At 51.2% G+C, this 17,331-nt stretch overlaps 7 protein-coding genes across 7 annotated transcripts; 5 read left to right on the top strand and 2 right to left on the bottom strand.

Moving 5' to 3' along the window:
• The first annotated feature begins 1,135 nt into the window (after positions 1–1,135).
• GGI43DRAFT_231349 (uncharacterized protein) lies at positions 1,136–2,749 on the top strand. The gene is made up of 2 exons (XM_083200525.1): positions 1,136–2,264; positions 2,631–2,749. The coding sequence occupies exon 1, from the start codon at positions 1,290–1,292 to the stop codon at positions 2,082–2,084; it is 795 nt and encodes a 264-aa protein (XP_083056106.1). The 5' UTR covers positions 1,136–1,289; the 3' UTR covers positions 2,085–2,264; positions 2,631–2,749.
• On the top strand, positions 2,429–4,668 carry GGI43DRAFT_231422 (major facilitator superfamily domain-containing protein). The gene is made up of 4 exons (XM_083200526.1): positions 2,429–2,993; positions 3,103–3,285; positions 3,351–4,219; positions 4,299–4,668. Exons 1-4 carry the CDS (start codon positions 2,654–2,656, stop codon positions 4,545–4,547), a joined length of 1,641 nt encoding a protein of 546 aa, XP_083056105.1. The 5' UTR covers positions 2,429–2,653; the 3' UTR covers positions 4,548–4,668.
• Positions 4,669–5,000: 332 nt separating this feature from the next.
• GGI43DRAFT_231093 (uncharacterized protein) lies at positions 5,001–6,768 on the top strand. The gene has a single exon (XM_083200520.1). It carries the CDS (start codon positions 5,353–5,355, stop codon positions 6,622–6,624), a length of 1,272 nt encoding a protein of 423 aa, XP_083056104.1. The 5' UTR covers positions 5,001–5,352; the 3' UTR covers positions 6,625–6,768.
• Positions 6,769–6,911: 143 nt separating this feature from the next.
• GGI43DRAFT_388136 (pyruvate kinase CDC19) lies at positions 6,912–8,766 on the bottom strand (the record flags this gene model as incomplete). The annotated part of the gene is made up of 2 exons (XM_083204025.1): positions 6,912–8,082; positions 8,309–8,766. The coding sequence occupies 2 exons, from the start codon at positions 8,764–8,766 to the stop codon at positions 6,912–6,914; spliced, it is 1,629 nt and encodes a 542-aa protein (XP_083056103.1).
• A 1,549-nt stretch (positions 8,767–10,315) lies between these two features.
• Positions 10,316–11,458, top strand: GGI43DRAFT_417005 (mitofissin). The gene is made up of 4 exons (XM_083207363.1): positions 10,316–10,465; positions 10,610–10,685; positions 10,749–10,791; positions 10,866–11,458. The coding sequence occupies exons 1-4, from the start codon at positions 10,460–10,462 to the stop codon at positions 11,002–11,004; spliced, it is 264 nt and encodes an 87-aa protein (XP_083056102.1). The 5' UTR covers positions 10,316–10,459; the 3' UTR covers positions 11,005–11,458.
• A 293-nt stretch (positions 11,459–11,751) lies between these two features.
• On the bottom strand, positions 11,752–14,410 carry GGI43DRAFT_231132 (uncharacterized protein). The gene has a single exon (XM_083200521.1). The coding sequence runs from the start codon at positions 13,754–13,756 to the stop codon at positions 11,864–11,866; it is 1,893 nt and encodes a 630-aa protein (XP_083056101.1). The 5' UTR covers positions 13,757–14,410; the 3' UTR covers positions 11,752–11,863.
• On the top strand, positions 14,411–17,133 carry GGI43DRAFT_231235 (WD40-repeat-containing domain protein). The gene is made up of 3 exons (XM_083200522.1): positions 14,411–15,819; positions 15,900–16,497; positions 16,568–17,133. The coding sequence occupies exons 1-3, from the start codon at positions 15,064–15,066 to the stop codon at positions 17,026–17,028; spliced, it is 1,815 nt and encodes a 604-aa protein (XP_083056100.1). The 5' UTR covers positions 14,411–15,063; the 3' UTR covers positions 17,029–17,133.
• Positions 17,134–17,331: the final 198 nt, after the last annotated feature.

Raw genomic sequence — 17,331 nt, 5'->3', positions numbered from 1 at the left:
CACTATGTATCTACCCGGTAGGTATCTAAGCAAGCTTTTCTGACGTAGAATGCCGCTGCCAAATCTGCAGATCGGGAGAACGGAAAGCCAGTGCGCCGTGTACTTACGTACTACGGCATCCTTTCGTCGATCTGAGGGGTAAAAAAGGGCATCATATTGCAGGTTATCTGTAGGTACGTTTGTGAGACATCCAGACGCACCCGTCGCAACCTTGCGCTGACCAACCAACGCTTTCTACAGCCTCCAGCGTAGATAGGCTGCGACTCCCTTTCGCAACGCAGCGAGATTTGGAAAGTTGCGCAAAGGGAGGTTTCTGGAATGAGAGATAAAAGAGGAATGATTGCCACCACGTGTTGATGCCAGCAATTAACGGCGCCTGTCGCAACGAATTAATGAGACATGGCGTTGGGGCAATATGCTATATGCGGATACGTTGGCCAATAATAGTAACATGTCTCGGAGTTGTCTTCATCGAGCCAATTGTAGAGGCTGAATGTGTCTCAGACAACTTCAACGGACGCCAGATTTGCTCTTATAGACGAGGAGTACAACAGCGATGATTTGCCTTGCATAAAGGGCCATAATGACGGACCAAGGCCGATGCAAGAAATCGGGGTCGGGATTCGAGGAGCGGCAGCCGGATATACAGGTGGAGCATTAAAGTACTTATGTATTGAGAACTACCCAATGTTGGTTGTTTATTGGATGAAAGGCCAAAAGAACACCAAAGGGATCACATGAAGCCGAAGGTCAACGGTGTTGTGGTGCTCATATGCATAAAGCAATAGTTCCGGTACTTTTGGTCTTTACACACGAATTTCTCTATTTGCAAGAACAGAGGTACTTTATGTACGGACATGGGCCGTCGCATACAGTATAGCAAGGAAGGGGAGCAAAACGTGCGGAGGGTAGTATTTGATATACTCGTGCTGTACGAGCCCACCAAAAGCCCCATCGCAGCGACTTTGAACGTAGCATCTGATTTGATCCGCAGACGCGCAAGTTGCTACTGCAGAACCAACAGCAGGCCTTCACCAGGCCTTCACCAGGCAAAGCTAGAAGCCATTGATCCTACATTAAACCTCGTTTTAAAAGGTAGCCAGCCAGACGCTAAAATGCTAATCTTGCAACTCCTCAGCCACCCGCAAGGGTCATGGCATGGCCTGCCTGCCAAAGTGACGATGGTCCATGAACGGCCGCTATGTTAGCAAGGGACTACCACGCACTACCACCATGCTACCAGCACTAACGTCGACAGAGCCAGGGGTAGCAACTAATCCCCCTTTTACATGACAAGCGCTCTGTTCCGCATAATAATGGATCTCTTTGTGCTTTGTGCTGTTCCGCACGTTGTACCAACAGCCGTCTTTAAGGCGAAGTGCATGCGTAAGACGGCAAGAAATAAGAGTTTCAAGGTTACCTCTGACAGCGCAAGCCGGCGATGTCAGCAGCGGCCGACTGTCGATCGGGTAAAAAGCCGGCGCCGCCACCACTACCTACCCGTTGCGTTTCTGCCGTATAGCACTTGGCAAGCTGGTAAACCATCAAGCAAAAGAGGGAAAAAATGGCCCAAAGTATGTGTGTGGAGAGTTTCCCCGGTTCGCTGGAGCCCTCTCATGGAGATCCGGTACTGGCTCCCTGTCAATGTTTGCTGGCTTTCTTTGGCCCCCGCTGCCAGGCCCATCAGGCGAGGAACGCGTATTCCCTCCACTTGCAATCCTACTCTATGGGTTATTGACGACGCTCCTGCTCTTGCCACTGCTACGAAGAGATTAGTAATATTGGCAGCAATACTGGCTGGCACAGTATACTTGGACATGCCAGTGCTCCGGCTCAAGGCACAATGCGCTCTGCCGGCCGTGCAAATGCAGCGTCCCGGTCAAAATTATGGCCCGGGCGCAACGCCGTTAACCCATTCCGCAGAGAACCCTCGTTCTGTCTCAGACTACTCCGAATGCTTGCAAGGCCATCTCCATCATCCCCCCGTTTTCGCCCCTCCGCAAGATCCTTTGTCGTGTTTTCTCTTCATTTCCCTTTCTCTCGTTCCCCTCTTTCCTCTCCATCTTTCATACATCCCGCTCTAATCAAGATGCTCTTGCCTTCCCAGCGGCCTCATATCCTCGCATGAACATGATTCTCAAGCGAGCTTGAACTCATCACAGATTCTGGCCTAAGCCTCGGCTAGACTATAACCTCTCCAATTATAACCACATGCTAAGAGCTGGCGCGTCGTTTGTCGATTAGTATTGGGCTTAGCGTTCGAGGTAAGAGGCTCACTTAGCTCCAATCTGTCGCGGGTGGTGCGATGGTGGCTGCAGGCCTTCTCTTTCATCCCTACATAATACCGAGCCCGCAAGATTTCCGCAAGCTTATGCCCGACCAGCGTTAGCTGCAATGGCCAATTATTTCATGCGCTGCCCTACCTGCTCTCTCGCGTTGAAAATTAAAACTCAAAGCAAAGAAAAAAATGATATTATTATGAGAAACATGCATCCCAATAAGAGAGGGAGAAGATGATCTCTTCTTTGTTCTGTAGCCCCACCAAATCGTCACCACTGCATATCACCACTTACACGCACAACATACTGCTTCACCAGACACCAAACATGCCTGACTGACTTGACAGGAAGCACACCTTAACACAACAGCCACAATGGCTTCCTCCACCTCATCCACGGAGACACATTCTCACACTGGCGAAAAAAAAGAAAAACTGGATCCCCTTTCCGACGAGAAACGCGATCTCAAGCGCCGCTCTGCCAGCATCTCAAAAGACAATCGCGATTTCCTCGATGCGCCAAACGCCACATCTGACGACACCGAGAAGCAAATCTACATTGTACAAGATGCAACTTCTTCCGTCGATAACGACAACATTGTCTGGTGGGACGGCGACAACGACCCCGAAAACCCATACAACTGGCCGCGGTGGCGCAAAGTTCTAAACTGCGTGCTCATCAGCTGTCTGGCATTCATTACGCCTTTAGCATCTTGTATGAACAAACCAACCCGATGGAGCGATTTCCTTTATTCCAAAAGAAGAAAATATGTTTTGGTGTTTTTGGAAAGTTTCCGTCCTGGCGGCTAATTTGTTCGCCTTAGCTATGTTTGCCCCTGGCGTCCCCGACCTCATGGTAGAATTCGGCAGCACAAACGAAGAACTGGCTGCTTTCTGCGTTTCAGTCTATGTGCTAGGGTTTGCAGCTGGACCTATGTTCTTTGCACCCTTGTCTGAGATTTACGGCCGATCCGATATCTATAACATCACTAATATCGGCTTCATTGGTACGGTTTCCACGGTCTTTTCCCTTAATAATTTAGAATCAACTGACATCATATCGTATATCTAGTCTTTGTCATTGCCTGCGCAAAAGCACCTTCACTCAATGCTCTCATCGTCTTTCGTTTCTTCTGTGGCATCTTCGGCTCCTGCCCCATCACCATCGGAGGCGGCAGCATCGCCGACATGATTGCGCAAGAAAAGCGTGGCCTTGCCATGGCATGCTTCGCCATCGGCCCTATGCTTGGACCCGTCGTTGGGCCTGTGGTGGGAGGCTTCATCACCGTTGGGCTTGGATGGCGCTGGGTCTTTTGGATTATGGCTATGCTCTCTGGGGCTTTCTCGATAATGTTCCTGCTCTTCTCCCGCGAGTCATATGCTGCTGTTCTAATAGGCCGCAAAACCAAGCGATTAAGAAAGGAAACCGGCAATCCTCTGTTGCGATCTAAGCTCGACACGGGAATATCAAAGGCGGCTTATATCAAGCGCAGCATTCTGAGGCCCTTCAAATTGCTGATAATGTCTCCCATTAGCATCATATGCGGCTTCTATGTCGGAATTGCCTATGCATACCTGTATCTAATGTTCACTAGCCTGACACCCCTCTTTGAGGAAATCTACAACTTCAAGACGAGTTACGCCGGCCTCGCGTTTCTGGGTTTAGGTGTCGGCAGCATGATTGGCGTGATTTCTTTTTCCATGACGAGCGATAGAAACATCAAAAAGAAGGCTGCTGAAGAAGCCGTGTTGGCAGAGGCTGAGGGTCGGGCTCCCGAAGGCATGAAGCCCGAGTATCGTCTCTCACCACTGCCGGCTGGTGCAATCATTCTACCCATCGGATTTTTCATATACGGATGGACAGCAGAGTATAAAGTCCATTGGATAGCGCCAATTATCGGCACTGTTGTCATTGGCATCGGTGACCTCATCGTCTTTATGGTGCGCCTTTCCCCCATCTCCATTGACTATTACTTTAACTCCCAAGATAAGGCATTCAGAAACTAACACCTCATCCCAGTCCCTACAAATGTACCTCGTCGACACCTTCCACATCTATGCGGCCTCCGCTCTCGCAGCAAACGCAGTCGCCCGTTCCATTCTCGGATCTGTCCTCCCCCTCGCCGGCTTGCCAATGTATAATCGCCTCGGCATGGGCTGGGGCAACAGTATCCTTGGCTTCATCGGCCTGGCGCTGACGCCAGCGGCATGGCTCTTCCTTAGACACGGAGAGGCACTGCGCAAGAGATTTGAGATAAAGAATTTATGAGATGGCTCTCTCATATCTTTCTCACCCTTTTTCTTTTTTCACTTACACATCATCTAGACTTATTGTTTAACGAACAGTTTACTTGAGATCACCAGCGGTTTGCTTTAAAAAAGCATATAATCAGCACCGCCCACAAAAAGGGTCTGAAATTTAGAAGTGCGATTATACAAAAATACATTTAATAATGAGAAACAGGGTCAACATTCCTAGGTATCAAGCATGTATTTCATTTAGCGAATTACTACATATGGCATAAAAGGGACGGAGGAATACTAAATAGCTTTGCTACAGATGGCAAGAGGAGATTTACTTGTAATATATATCCACAAGACAGATTTAAATCAAGAATTATTGCCATTTTCTTTTGATCTTGTATGAAAACTCGGGGAGGAAGTGACTTAACTTGAAAACCACCGCCAGCTCACGTCACAAATAGGCAGTATCCGAGCGCACGAAAACTCCTCTTCTTTACGAAACATGTTCAATTTCCATCTGAGCCTGTCCCATAACTTAAAATGTATTTACTACATGCTTAAGCACATTAGTAGATACACGTTATAAGTTTTCGAGGCAGAGTCTTTGTTACTATTGAGCTTTTGGGCGCTATACCAAAAACGAAGCTTCAGTGCTACAGAATGTTTATCTGCCCGCAATTTAGTGGCATGATAGCCTGCTTGTATAAACCGAGACCCTTGCCCCACGTTCTAAACTCGCATGCTTAATATCCCATCTCATCATACCTCACTCTTTGAATTATTCACACATCATACTGAATATTTTTTATTCTTTCTTTCGCTCACTCACCATGGCTCCATCAACCAGCAACGCGCCTTCACTGCTTCTACTCCCCGCTCCACCATTCCCCCTCGACCCTCGCTCCCTCAGCGCAGCCTACCGGGCCCCTCTCACAGCCGTTCTCAAACGCCTCGGCAGTAGCAACAGCAGCAACAACACCAACAACACCAACAATGACAGTAATGGTCATGTCCTCGTCATCGCCATCGCCTGTCCCATCCTCGCCGGGCACTCACCAAGAAACAAATCCCTAAACTGGAAGGCCGCACAGTCTCTCCTCGCCCGCACATACACCCTCATCTCAGTCATCTGCAACGAGCTCTCCATCAACACATCGGGAGAGCCGAGCAGCACCGGCACCAGCCTCGACCCGCGCGTCGTGCTCATTGACCATGAGCGAAGGAGGGCGTACCACCGCAACTATGATGGAGAGTACGATGCAAATTGCACACCCGTGCTGGATCTGGCTGCCTTTGCTTCGACAGTCTATCCCTGGAAGACCGTCTTCCATCCAAGCGCTGAAGAGGGCTATGAGCTCCTCAACGCATTTTTGGACTACTCTCAGGGAAAGCAAACCTTTTTACAAAACCAGCTAGTTGCTGTCGAAGGCGGCATCACAATGTCCATCAGCGAGAGCACTCCCGCTGCCCCAGACGATTTCCGCAAGGGCCACGACGTCGTCTGTCTAGGAGGCACCTTTGATCACCTCCATCCCGGCCATAAGCTTCTCCTCCACGCCACTGCTCTTCTCATGAAGATTCCCGAGAAGAGTTCCGGGAAGCACGCTGTCCTCATTTGCGGAATTTCCGGCGACGAGCTGTTAGTAAACAAGAAATATGCCGAGGTACTACAGCCCTGGGACGTGCGTGCAAACAACGTCCTGCAATTCCTCTCCACAATCTTCAACTCGGCTTCCTCATCCAACACCAATTCACTCCCACCCACGTCTTCCCCGTCACAAGACGAGCTGCATGCGACGTTTCGTGATGGCGCGGTGCTGGTTCGCTGTGTAAACATTCATGATCCCTTTGGCCCAACCATTACGGAAGAAATCATGGATGTTATCGTGGTCTCTGGCGAGACACGCAGTGGTGGACAGGCGATTAACGACAAGAGAACTGCAAAAGGATGGAAGGCATTAGACGTATTTGAGATTGACGTGCTTGATCCGCAGGACATCTCAGAGGAGGGCAATGGTGCACAAGATAATGGCTTTGCCTCAAAGATTAGCAGCACGGAAATACGGCAGCGAATAGCTCAAGCTCGGAATGGTTCACAGTAGGTGTCAGACCTGGTTACTGGATTTATGAGTGAAACATTTTTAGCGAATACATTTTATCTCATCGAGCATTTTTGGTAGTAAACATATGAGACAAATGTGATTATTCACTCTCAATTATGAAAACGTAAAATTTAATTCTTCATTTTTGTCATTAATTGATATTTGGCTTATGTATCAGCGTATTGCGTTAATCCCTCATGGCCATGTCTACCATTCCAAACACATCGTTTTTAATCCCGTTTTTCCTAAGCAAGTTTATGTCAAAGAGTCCCAATTTCTCTATCCATCTACTCCATCTGACCAATGCCCAGGTGGGAGGGGTCAGCGCGAACAATGCGCAGGGTGTTGGTGTTGCCCATACCACCCTTCCAGCCCTGGACGACAACGACAGTGTCGCCCTCAGCCAGAGTACCAAGCTTGATGGCGTTGGTGACAGCCCACTTGATACGCTTGTCGACATCCTCCTGCCAGTTGACAGTCTCGAAGTCGGGCTTCTGCTCGGGGTACAGGAAAGGATAAACGCCACGATACAGGTGGCTGAATCGAGAGGTTGTGGGGTTTCGGGTGACCATGAAGATGGGGCAGACGGGGCGGTACTTGGACAGCAGGCGGGCAGAGTCACCAGAGGTGGACAGGACAATGATACCGCCAGCGGCAAGGTCGAGAGAGGCACGGACAGCGGCCATGGCGCAAGACTCGACGGGAGAAACGGGGCGCTTCACCAGGGTGCAAAGCTCCTCGAAGTGGGAGACGTAGGGGATGGTGTTCTCAGCCTTCAGACTGGCCTCGTGCATCTCGTGGACGGACTCGGCAGGGTAGCTACCCTTGGCAGTCTCACCTGAAAGCATGACGCAGTCAGCGCCATCAGTGACGGCGTTACCGACGTCGCTGATCTCGGCACGGGTAGGACGAGGGTTCTTGATCATGGACTCCAGCATCTGGGTAGCGCAGATGACTGGCTTGCCGGCGACGTTGCACATGGCAATCATCTTCTTCTGGGCAGCAAAGACCTCAGCGGCAGGAATCTCGATACCGAGATCACCACGGGCGACCATGACACCGTCGGTGGCCTCGAGAATCTCGGCAAAGTTGTTGAGACCTTGTCGGTTCTCAATCTTGGCAATGATCTGGATGTTCTTGCCCTCGGCTCCCAAAACGGCACGGATGTCCTCAATATCCTGGGCACGACGGATAAATGAGGCAAAGACCATGTCGACGTTGTTCTTGACACCAAACCGGAGATCGGCCTTGTCCTTCTCAGAAAGAGCGGGAAGGTCGACATCGGTGTTGGGCAAGTTGACACCCTTTCGGGAGGAAATGAAGCCGTTGTTTCGGGCGCGGACCTCGACGGTCTTCTCGTCCTTGATGCTCAGGACGTCGAAAGCAAGAACACCATCGTCGACGTAGATGACACGGCCAGGCTGGATGACCTTGGTAATGTTCTTGTAGTCGACATACCTATGATAATTTCGTCAGCGTTCGTTCAGCAGCAGCAGAAAAGAAGACCCGGTTATGTCGTATTCTTTCGTAATACGCGAGGCATTACTCAATACTGCCCGCCAATTACAAAAAGACCGCAGAGATGTACGTGGCTGGAGTAGAGAGCGGGGGAGTCTCATTTCCCCCTCCTCCCCTCCACCACCTCCTCTCCGTCGAAAAAAGCAAAGAAAATCGTCAATCTTACATGTTGCTGGTATCACATGATGTGATGTACTGCTCGTCGGTGGTGATGTTCATGACGGTGCCGACAGAGATGGGGATATCGACATCGCCAGCGGTGTTACCAGTTCGGATTTCGGGGCCCTTGGTGTCCAGGGCAATGGCAACTGGTCGGCCAGCGTGAGCCTTCTCGGCGGCGCGGACATTGTCAATGACAGACTGGTGGTACTCGTAGCTGCCGTGGGAGAAGTTCATGCGGGCCACGTTGAGGCCAGCATCACGGAGCTTGTTGATGGCCTCGACCGAGTTGGTCTTGGGGCCGATGGTGCAGATGATGGAGGTGCGGCGGAAGTTGCGGGCAGGAGTGAACTCAGTCTTGAGCGAGGCCAGCCAATTGATGCGGCCGCCAATATCCAGGTGGTCCTGGGCGGTGGTAGCCATTGTGCTGTAAGATCGGGAGTGCTTCTTGTAAAACTGCGACATTGTCAAAAAAGAGGTTCGGGTTTCGAGATTTCGAGATAGTGGGAGGAGAGAGCCCAAAGGGGACAGATGGAGGGGCTCACAAGTCAGATATAATCGTCAGGCTCCCGTGAGAAAGAGGCGACAACTGCAGCAGAGAGATGCAAGGATGCGGAGAATGGCAGGTGAGGAGGGGGATGAGGACGAGAGGGGAAACAAAATGGGAAGAGTTGGAGGTTAAATCAGATCATAGGAGGCGTGATGCTACCTGAGCCGGGCTTTGCGTGGTGGAGGGGTGGGAGCGCCGGCAGCTGCCAGTGCTTTTTTTTTCCAATTTTTTTCTCGCTCTGTCATGCAGCTGCTACTCGCTATACGGTATCACCAGTAACGCACGTAGGAATATACGCCTCTGGATTGGCCAGCTGCAATGCAATGCGCGAGGGCTGGATATTTTTTTTGGGGCGCGCGCTGGGCTGCAATTGACCTGCCCCGCGCAGGCGCTGGTGAGGGGCACTAAAAAGCGATGGAGGGGCAATTGCAAAGAAGGCACCGGCCGCTAGTCTCACCGTTATCTCTATTTGCTGCGAGTAAAAGAAACCAGCCGCAGTATGTAATAAGCTATGGGTCGGAGCGCAGAAGAAGAGTGCGCTATCTCACTGGAATTTTTTGACCGAGCCTGGGAAGCCCCATGCAGGCTCGCTCACCTACGGAGTATTAAGGCGATAGAGCCAATTACTCGTCGTTCTAGGCCACTCCAAGTCTCGCCTCAGCTCGACATAGCAGATGGTGGCATCCGCCGACTTGCGCTGGCTGTGATGAGCGTGAGGCCGATTTGCCCTCGTGAAGATCCCGCCAGAGCCGCCCGTCGCTGCTTTCCAAGTGGATGATAACTCCCTTATCCCAAGCCAAGCACCGCCCCTTGCATATACCGTAACATAAACAAGGGTGATCCGATGGAGGACAGCTCCGTGTTTCGGCTGCCCTCAACAAAAAAAATTAATTCGGTGCTACCATTCTCGTCCAGCCGCCTCCCCCACGCGGCGAATCTATCTCTCTAGCGCGGGCCATGGCAGAAAGAGAAATGGACTGCGAGTTTCGGACAACGTCAGCCCTGTAGCTTCAATGAGGGATAAACGGGATAGCGGCTAGCAGTGAGCAGTGAGCAGTGAGCACGCCAAGCTCAAGGCATATAACACTTTGCGACTCTTTCGTTTCGGATTTCCAATCACAACGAGGCCCTTTTCCATCATTCCCAAGACGACCAGAGCGTTGGCTAACAAGAATAATTTGCCGCTTTTAGCACTCAATCCACTCTTATCGAGGAATCGGCCCTTGTTTACCTTTTTTGCCCCTCTATCCTATTCAGGACTAGAGTTCCAGATGCTAGTGAAGCTGTTTAGCTCGTCGAATGACTAAGCTCTTGGCATGTGCTTCTGCTGACTCCTTCGAGACCTCTTGGAGCTAATCCGGAAAAATGGGCGCCGATCTCCGAGATGTTTGAGGGAGGAATGCTGCCAAAGCACGTGAGTCGATGCGGTGCCGTCACACCTCAGCTGTTTTCTCCAGCCTCCCGAGGTCTGTATAAGCATCTCCCTCACCGTTGCGACGACACCCCTCTGCGCTGCTCCAAGAGCTCTTCTTCGCGATATCCCACAAACGAACAACCCCATTCCGATCTCTGAATCTTTTTTTTGATTCACCGAAAAATTCAGTCACCATGGTGGTACGTCTCCCATCAAGCTCCCCTACCCCGGTTCTTGCTTCCGTGCTGGCGCCTCCCGGGTTCAGCTCCCTCGTGGGCGCTGCGCTTTTGGAGCTGCGCTAGATGTCGCCTGCTGGCCTAGCCTTTCTCTAAGACTGCTCGCAGCTTCTCGACCTGCTGACGTTGGGACTCTGGTCAAAGGTTGGACGTTTGACACACTATGCTTTTGATGCCGTTCTCCGTAAGAAGAAAAAAATCTCCATTTGTCCGCTTTTCTCTTGTTTGCTAAATTTGCATGTGACAGTCTCGGCTTTCCTCGCTGGCGTGAAGCGATCGACCGGCTTGACGTGAGTTTTCACTGAGCATCTATTAATTTAGACTCTTCTCCCTCTTCTGGGCCGCCGAATTAACAAACGATCAGTTTCAAGAGCGACAAGGTTGCCGGCGAAAACAAGGAAGTCTCCAAGTGGATCGACAAGTATCTCGGCGTCGGCGAGTGGGTGATGGATCAGTCCGTCGCCATTGCCGGGTCCAGCGGCTTCTTTGAGCGCAAGCGATGATTCTCATAAATCGATCACATCACCTCTGTTTTAGAGGTGCCAATTGTCGAATATCGAGCTGGTAGCATCGCAGCAATGGGTAGTTCCGAGCTATTCATCTCAAACCAGGACTGATGCTATGAGAGCTCTCGGGGTAGCCTTTCATTAAGAATAGTGCAAGTGCGTTGAGGCCTTGCTGGATCCTTTGATAGCCATTCTTGGGCAGAGGCAGGGGGGTATTCTCCGCTGAATGATAGTTCGTTTTGAGTTATTGATGATGGATGAACCGTATTGTGGTCAATGTTTGTACGGGCGTTTGAAGGGAACAATCGGGTGCTCTTTTTTTCCTCTTTTTTCCACTCTTATTTTATTTGAATGCGGAATATGATGAAATGACTCAATTTGTGAAGGAAAAAGAAAATAAAAAAGAATAACAGAAATTTTATTGAGACGCTTCCTGCTCTTATCCTTCTACCCGGGTTTGATTCTGGTCCGGTTACATCTCCACAAGAAGCCGTGAATGTTTCCACATAGCCGAGGTTACCGGGGTTCCCTGGTGGAACACTCCGAATTATTTCCCTGTGAACTGATATGGAGGCAGACAGCTTGCCAGCCATATCGAACTCGCGACAACCTGAAAAGAAAAAAAAGGACATGTAGTATTATTCATCGCTAACACTTATTCATTCATTCATTCATTCATTCATTCATTCGCTATTATTTAAGATAAAGTCGCCGCACATCATAATCGTCAAACTGCCCCAGGTATAATTGCCATTTCCCTCTAAAGCCACCACCAAGTGAAAGTAAAGTAAGCCGAGAAAGAGGAAAGAAAGTGCTCTTCCGGAATTCCATCAATAGAGCAAGAAGCATTTTGATTTTATACGTGCTCTACCAGAAATTCAGGCGGCACTTCATTCTCGCTGTCGTACCTACGCAGCGTCCCTCCATCAGCGCCCTCTGCAGAATTATGCTCGTCGTCTTCGTGATGGTCAGGGTGAGGGCCGCCGAATAGATCTGGGGGCACTTCATTATCGCTTTCTTCATCAACCGGGTGATCAGCTTCCTGCGTAGACTGACCATTCGGTTCTGCGTCTGCGGATGCGTCCTCGTCGTCACTGGGAGGTGTCTCCTCGGGAGCATTGGCCATACTTTCGAGGGCATGGTACCCGTCTTTAAAAGCCTCCAGTTCAGCGCCAATAGCACAAATCAAAAGATTCCAGTTCTTTTCTTCAGACTGTTGCATATATTTCTCCAACTCCTCAATAACCTCCTTCATCCGAGAAAGTTGGTCCGAAATAATTTCTTCCTGCGAAAGCATCTTCTCTTTCCCTTTCACTGAAGGAGATATTGTACCGCTTTTCATCGCTTGTCGTAAATCTGATTCGAATTTAGAGACCAGCTGCGTAACTTTGCCCCAGACTTGGCCACCTTCTTCCAGCGCTTGACGGTTTTCGTTCAAGTGCTCTTTGCAGCGTTTCAATACCTCAATCTCTGCTGTCCACCATGACTGTGCCATAATCATCGTCCGTCTCTCGGGGATGAGTCGCATGAACTCTGCGCCTCCTGAGCCAGCTAGGTCTCCTTCAGCCTCGCCACCATACTGCAATAAATCCGGATCCAGTGGTTGAATCGGAGGCTGCTGAACGAATCCTCTCGCTTCAGAAGTCACTTCGTTTAGAGCGCCGTAGTATCCACTCAGCCCTGCCTCTCGTTTATTCCTGATGTTATCCATCTTGTCTCTCAGAAGGCGGTGCCTGGTTCGCATCCGTGCTAGTTTCGCCTCGAGAAGCTGAATCTCTTCGCCCAGGGCATGATGCTCCGTATCTAGAACCTGTAGCTCTCTCGCTAGCGGTTCTTCACTATTTTCCGCTAAATTTTGTAGTTCTTCTTCTAACTTGTATTTTTTAGCACTCAGCCGGTCTAGATGTCTGAGAGCGCTTGTTCGTTGATTCAAGGCGTCTTCTATGTGAGCAATCTCGTCATGCTTGAGACTCGTCATGGATGCTATTAATTTTCGGAGATCTTCTCTCGTAGACTTCAATCCTGGGGGCTGGTCGTTTGCTGGTTGTCTGGTTGGAATCACATTCCCATCGCGTGTTACTTTAGGGGGAATGTAGAGAGAGAGGGCCGCTCTTGATTTGTAGCTTTTGGTCGAGTAAAATGTGCCAGTAGGGGTACTACTGCCAGTGCTAGAGGCATCGTTCCCAGTGCCAGATCCGGCTGTTAGGGCGACAGCCTGCTGGTCAAGCAATACCTGAACCTCCTTCTCCAGGGCCTTCTCTTGTCTAACGAAGCCTCGCCAGATTGAATCAGAATTTCGTGCAGCATCTTTACGCCTATGCTCAAGGAGAAGGCTATTAGCTTCGGTAGGGCTCCCTCCGAGGAGACTGTGTGGAGTGTTTCTGTAGCGGACTGGGCGGCCAGCAGCAGGGTCTACCCGAACAGGGTCCTTCATTATCAACATCGACGCTGTTATCGGTGGCGGTGGACCAGCAAACATGGGATGTGGCTTCATCTTGGACGTTGACATAGTCGTACTAGCGGTGTCGCGCCACGAGTTTGGCGATAGCCCACGAGACGCTGAAGGCTCATCGTACTCATCCAGCCAAGCTTTGGGCAAGTCCCCATCCACTGATGAGGCGTCATCCGGCCGAGGATCTAGCGTGCTAAGCTGATACTCACTAGGTGCCCGTTTCGGAGATTTGTGAAGAGGTAAGATTGGTTGTTCGCGACGGGGACTCAAGCGACCAAGAAGGGACCGAGAGCCCATCTTGGTGTTTTGGTAGAGGTGGAACTTTTGACGTGGGAATGTTAGGTAGAGACTCAAGCGATTGAAAAGGCAGCAGCGAAATTGCAAAACGAGAGGCAATCAAAGCTGTTATACGTCTATTGGAAGCATCAATATCAGATTTAAAATGTTGAGAAAAGAATGTTGAATGCTGGTGGAAGAGACATAGACAGTTCAACCTTGCTCACGAGGTCCGCTGGATGGTGGAATGGAAGCATGTGCTCATGCAGCGTAGCTTATCAAGGTATCAGGCTGCAAGCCGATAACACCACTAAACTCTACCACTCAAACTCTACGTGCCTATTTAATTGTGGCGCACCGCAAAGGTTAAGTGCATCAAATGCCTGTAGGCTAGCAAGTTGTAGCGATTTTAGATTTCGTTTAGGACTTGTAGCAGCATTCCCATGCGTTAGTTGAAAGGTGGTCTTTGCGAGTTCCACGAGAGCTCTCCATCTGCTATGCTGCGATACGTGTTACCCCACTACGGAGTCATAGTACTTGGGAGCTCTGCCAGTTGATGTTTAGGCATCTGCTTTCGTCTCAAGCTGCAGAGGGAGATTCCCATTCTCTGTCCTATATAACCCTATGCTATCAAGTAGTATAAATAAGACCTGGTGTGCACTGTCTTCTTGGCTCCAAGGCCCTACCTTGCCTGTGGTGCCTGTCTCGATGCAATGGGCTGATTGGTGTCTCTTGTCTGTCCCTGGCAGCATCTGACACAGTTTAATAGCCAACGGGGGCTTATTTGCCACGCGTTTATCTTGTATATCACACACGGTCGTATATAATAGTTTTGATATCGTCTTTATATCGAAATTTACACATCTGTTACGGTAGCAGTAGAGAGATTGCTGCTTTGTATGGGCGTGACAACTGCTCTCGACTACTACAAGGGCCTACCTGGCAGCACCGCTAGCCGCTGTACTTTGGCGCCTCGCTAAGCACCCTGATCTGGGGCCCCAGAACAGACGCTGACGAAAGCAAACGGGATCGACTCAGTCTGTCTCTTTTTTGCCTTTTTTTCCTCACTACGCTTCTTTATATCCATTGATTGCCTCTTTCTCAAGTCCCGCCCTGATCTCCTGCATAATCGCAGACCCGCAGGAAAGCCAGCACGAGCTGCGAGGGGGGCGTCGTCGCCAGCGCCCCGTGATCCAGTCTCGCCGCTGACTCTGCTCGCCTAACCTATCGCCATCCAGCCTCCAGCCTCCAAAAAGCGCCTCGCACGCACCAGCTCCAGAACCGGTCAGCAACAGCGCCGCCAGCCTGGCCCGCCAACCGCAGCCACCATGAACCAATCACATCAGCTGCCTCCCCCGCGACGGCAACAGACTGGCACTGCTCCCTATGGCGCTCAGCAAGACGAACTGCACATGTCCGGCATGAGCCCGCTGTCATCGCGAGACTTTGCTCCGCAGATCAAGCTCGAGCAGTCGCCCGTCAGCATCGCAGCCAGCTCGGTGCCCAACGTGCTCCAGCCGGGCGGCATGTCGTCGCGCCCCGTCCTGACGGCCCCGACCCTGCCCTCGATGCAGCATCCGGGCTCTGGCTCTGGCTCTGGCTCCGGCGCTGGCCCTGGTTCAGCCTCTGCTTCTTCTCAACACCAGCAAGGCCCTCCTCCCGGCTATCAATCGCCGCCCAAGCTCAACATGTCGCACACCTACTCGCGGTCCAGCCCCGCGGCCAACTACGACACGCCAGCCTCGTCGTCGTCCTACCACGCCTACACGCCAACCACCCCCAGCGGCTCGGCCTCGCAGTTCATCTCGCCTCAGGATGCCGCCAAGTACAATGCCCCGGGCTCGCAGCGCACCTTTTCCAACACGCCGCTGGGCCTGGCTGACATCCGGCCGCGCGCCGACTCCAGCATGTCTGATGGGGCTCCGGGGACGCTTGGCTACGAGCTTGCCAACACACAGCCTGGCCCAAGCAATTACCTGGCTCCATGGCCCATCTATGCCTTTGACTGGTGCAAGTGGACGCCCCGCGGCAATGGAGCAGGCAAGGTCGCTGTCGGCAGCTATCTCGAAGACGGCCACAACTTTGTAAGCCAAAACCCCAAATCCTGCCCCCCACCACTCTGTTCTATACAACTCTCCGAATATGCATGCTGACGGGTCCCCAGATCCAAATCCTAGATAGTCAGATCACCCCGACCCCTCAAGATGTATACCAGCCCGGCACATCAAAGTATAATCTCGAGTTTACCAAGATTGCCGAGGCCACACATTCGTATCCCGTAACGCGGCTGCTGTGGGAGCCTCCCTCTTCTCAGAAGCAGTCTACCGATCTCTTGGCAACCTCCGGCGATCACTTAAGACTGTGGTCGTTGCCATCCGAGACATCTGCGAACCCAGGAAACACCATCACTCGCCCGGGCCGCGATTCGACCGTCACCAAATTGACTCCTCTGGCACTCCTGTCAAACTCCAAGACGCCCGACCATACAGCGCCGCTGACTTCTCTCGACTGGAACACCGTTTCTCCCAGCCTCATCATCACCTCCAGCATTGACACCACCTGCACAATATGGGACATTCCATCATTGACTGCCAAAACGCAGCTAATTGCACATGACAAGGAGGTATACGACGTAAGGTTCTGTGCAAAGAGCGTGGATGTGTTTGTAAGCTGCGGCCAAGATGGAAGCGTACGCATGTTTGACTTGAGAAGCTTGGAGCACTCAACCATCATCTACGAACCGACAGGAAAAGAGGACCGAGGTATGTGGCCCGCCTTGAGATATATTACCTATATAGTGTTGATTTTGATCACTAACGAATATAAAATTAGAAACAGGCGGCCGAATGAGCCCTACAACTGCCCAGCAGACTCTTTCGAACCCTCCTCCGCTACTGCGGCTGGCAACATCTCCCCATGATACCCATCTTCTCGCAACCTTTGCTCAGGATTCAAACGTGATTCGAATCCTGGACGTTCGACAGCCTGGTCAGGCTCTGCTTGAGCTTCGCGGACACTCCGGCCCAATCAATTGTATAGAATGGTCTCCATCACGGAGAGGAACACTGGCCTCCGGAGCAGATGACTGCCAAGTGCTGCTGTGGGATCTCATGAACTCCTCGTCTATCAATGGCGCCCAGCAGCAAGAGAACCAAAGAAGCCCTGTTGCCTGCTGGGACTGCGATTATGAAATTGGAAACCTAGGCTGGGTACCACATCTGCAGGGCACCGATGGTGGCGAGTGGCTCGGTGTCGGCGCAGGACGAGGCGTTTGGGGTGTCAAAGTGATGTGAGGGGCCTTGTGATGGGAAGCATCTAAGAACGATTGAGGGACAGAAAAAGGCCACCCATGGTTTTGCCTCATCCCCCCTAAATACACCCGCTCCGATTGATATAGACTTGGCTGCTCAATGGAGGGTATATGTATCACCTAACTTGAAAAAGGAATTTATTGGAGTTTTGTACCAGCGGCTCAGGTTGTATGATGCCAGCCACTTTGGAGTATGGAGACGGTGACGAGTAACGATTGGAAGTTTTCGGTTAAATGGGCTTGGTGGAAAGGATGGATAAGCGCAGTGCGAGGTGTGTCATGTCAT

This window comes from Trichoderma evansii (genome assembly GCF_050947405.1).
Source record: "Trichoderma evansii strain SZMC 28006 chromosome Unknown GGI43scaffold_29, whole genome shotgun sequence".
Taxonomy (NCBI): domain Eukaryota; kingdom Fungi; phylum Ascomycota; class Sordariomycetes; order Hypocreales; family Hypocreaceae; genus Trichoderma; species Trichoderma evansii.
Note: the sequence above shows the minus strand (reverse complement) of the source record. Positions and strands in the feature narration are given on the sequence as shown.

Bases quoted from the DNA above. Each gene is read 5' to 3' on its own strand.
- GGI43DRAFT_231349 (XM_083200525.1), top strand. From the start codon at position 1,290: ATGACAAGCGCTCTGTTCCGCATAATAATGGATCTCTTTGTGCTTTGT.
- GGI43DRAFT_231422 (XM_083200526.1), top strand. From the start codon at position 2,654: ATGGCTTCCTCCACCTCATCCACGGAGACACATTCTCACACTGGCGAA. The intron at 2,994-3,102 runs GTATGAACAAAC...TGTTCGCCTTAG, and splicing joins CATTACGCCTTTAGCATCTT to CTATGTTTGCCCCTGGCGTC. The intron at 4,220-4,298 runs GTGCGCCTTTCC...ACCTCATCCCAG, and splicing joins GTGACCTCATCGTCTTTATG to TCCCTACAAATGTACCTCGT.
- GGI43DRAFT_231093 (XM_083200520.1), top strand. From the start codon at position 5,353: ATGGCTCCATCAACCAGCAACGCGCCTTCACTGCTTCTACTCCCCGCT.
- GGI43DRAFT_417005 (XM_083207363.1), top strand. The intron at 10,686-10,748 runs GTAAGAAGAAAA...TGCATGTGACAG, and splicing joins TGCTTTTGATGCCGTTCTCC to TCTCGGCTTTCCTCGCTGGC. The intron at 10,792-10,865 runs GTGAGTTTTCAC...ACAAACGATCAG, and splicing joins AAGCGATCGACCGGCTTGAC to TTTCAAGAGCGACAAGGTTG.
- GGI43DRAFT_231132 (XM_083200521.1), bottom strand. From the start codon at position 13,756: ATGGGCTCTCGGTCCCTTCTTGGTCGCTTGAGTCCCCGTCGCGAACAA.
- GGI43DRAFT_231235 (XM_083200522.1), top strand. From the start codon at position 15,064: ATGAACCAATCACATCAGCTGCCTCCCCCGCGACGGCAACAGACTGGC. The intron at 15,820-15,899 runs GTAAGCCAAAAC...ACGGGTCCCCAG, and splicing joins TCGAAGACGGCCACAACTTT to ATCCAAATCCTAGATAGTCA. The intron at 16,498-16,567 runs GTATGTGGCCCG...ATATAAAATTAG, and splicing joins GACAGGAAAAGAGGACCGAG to AAACAGGCGGCCGAATGAGC.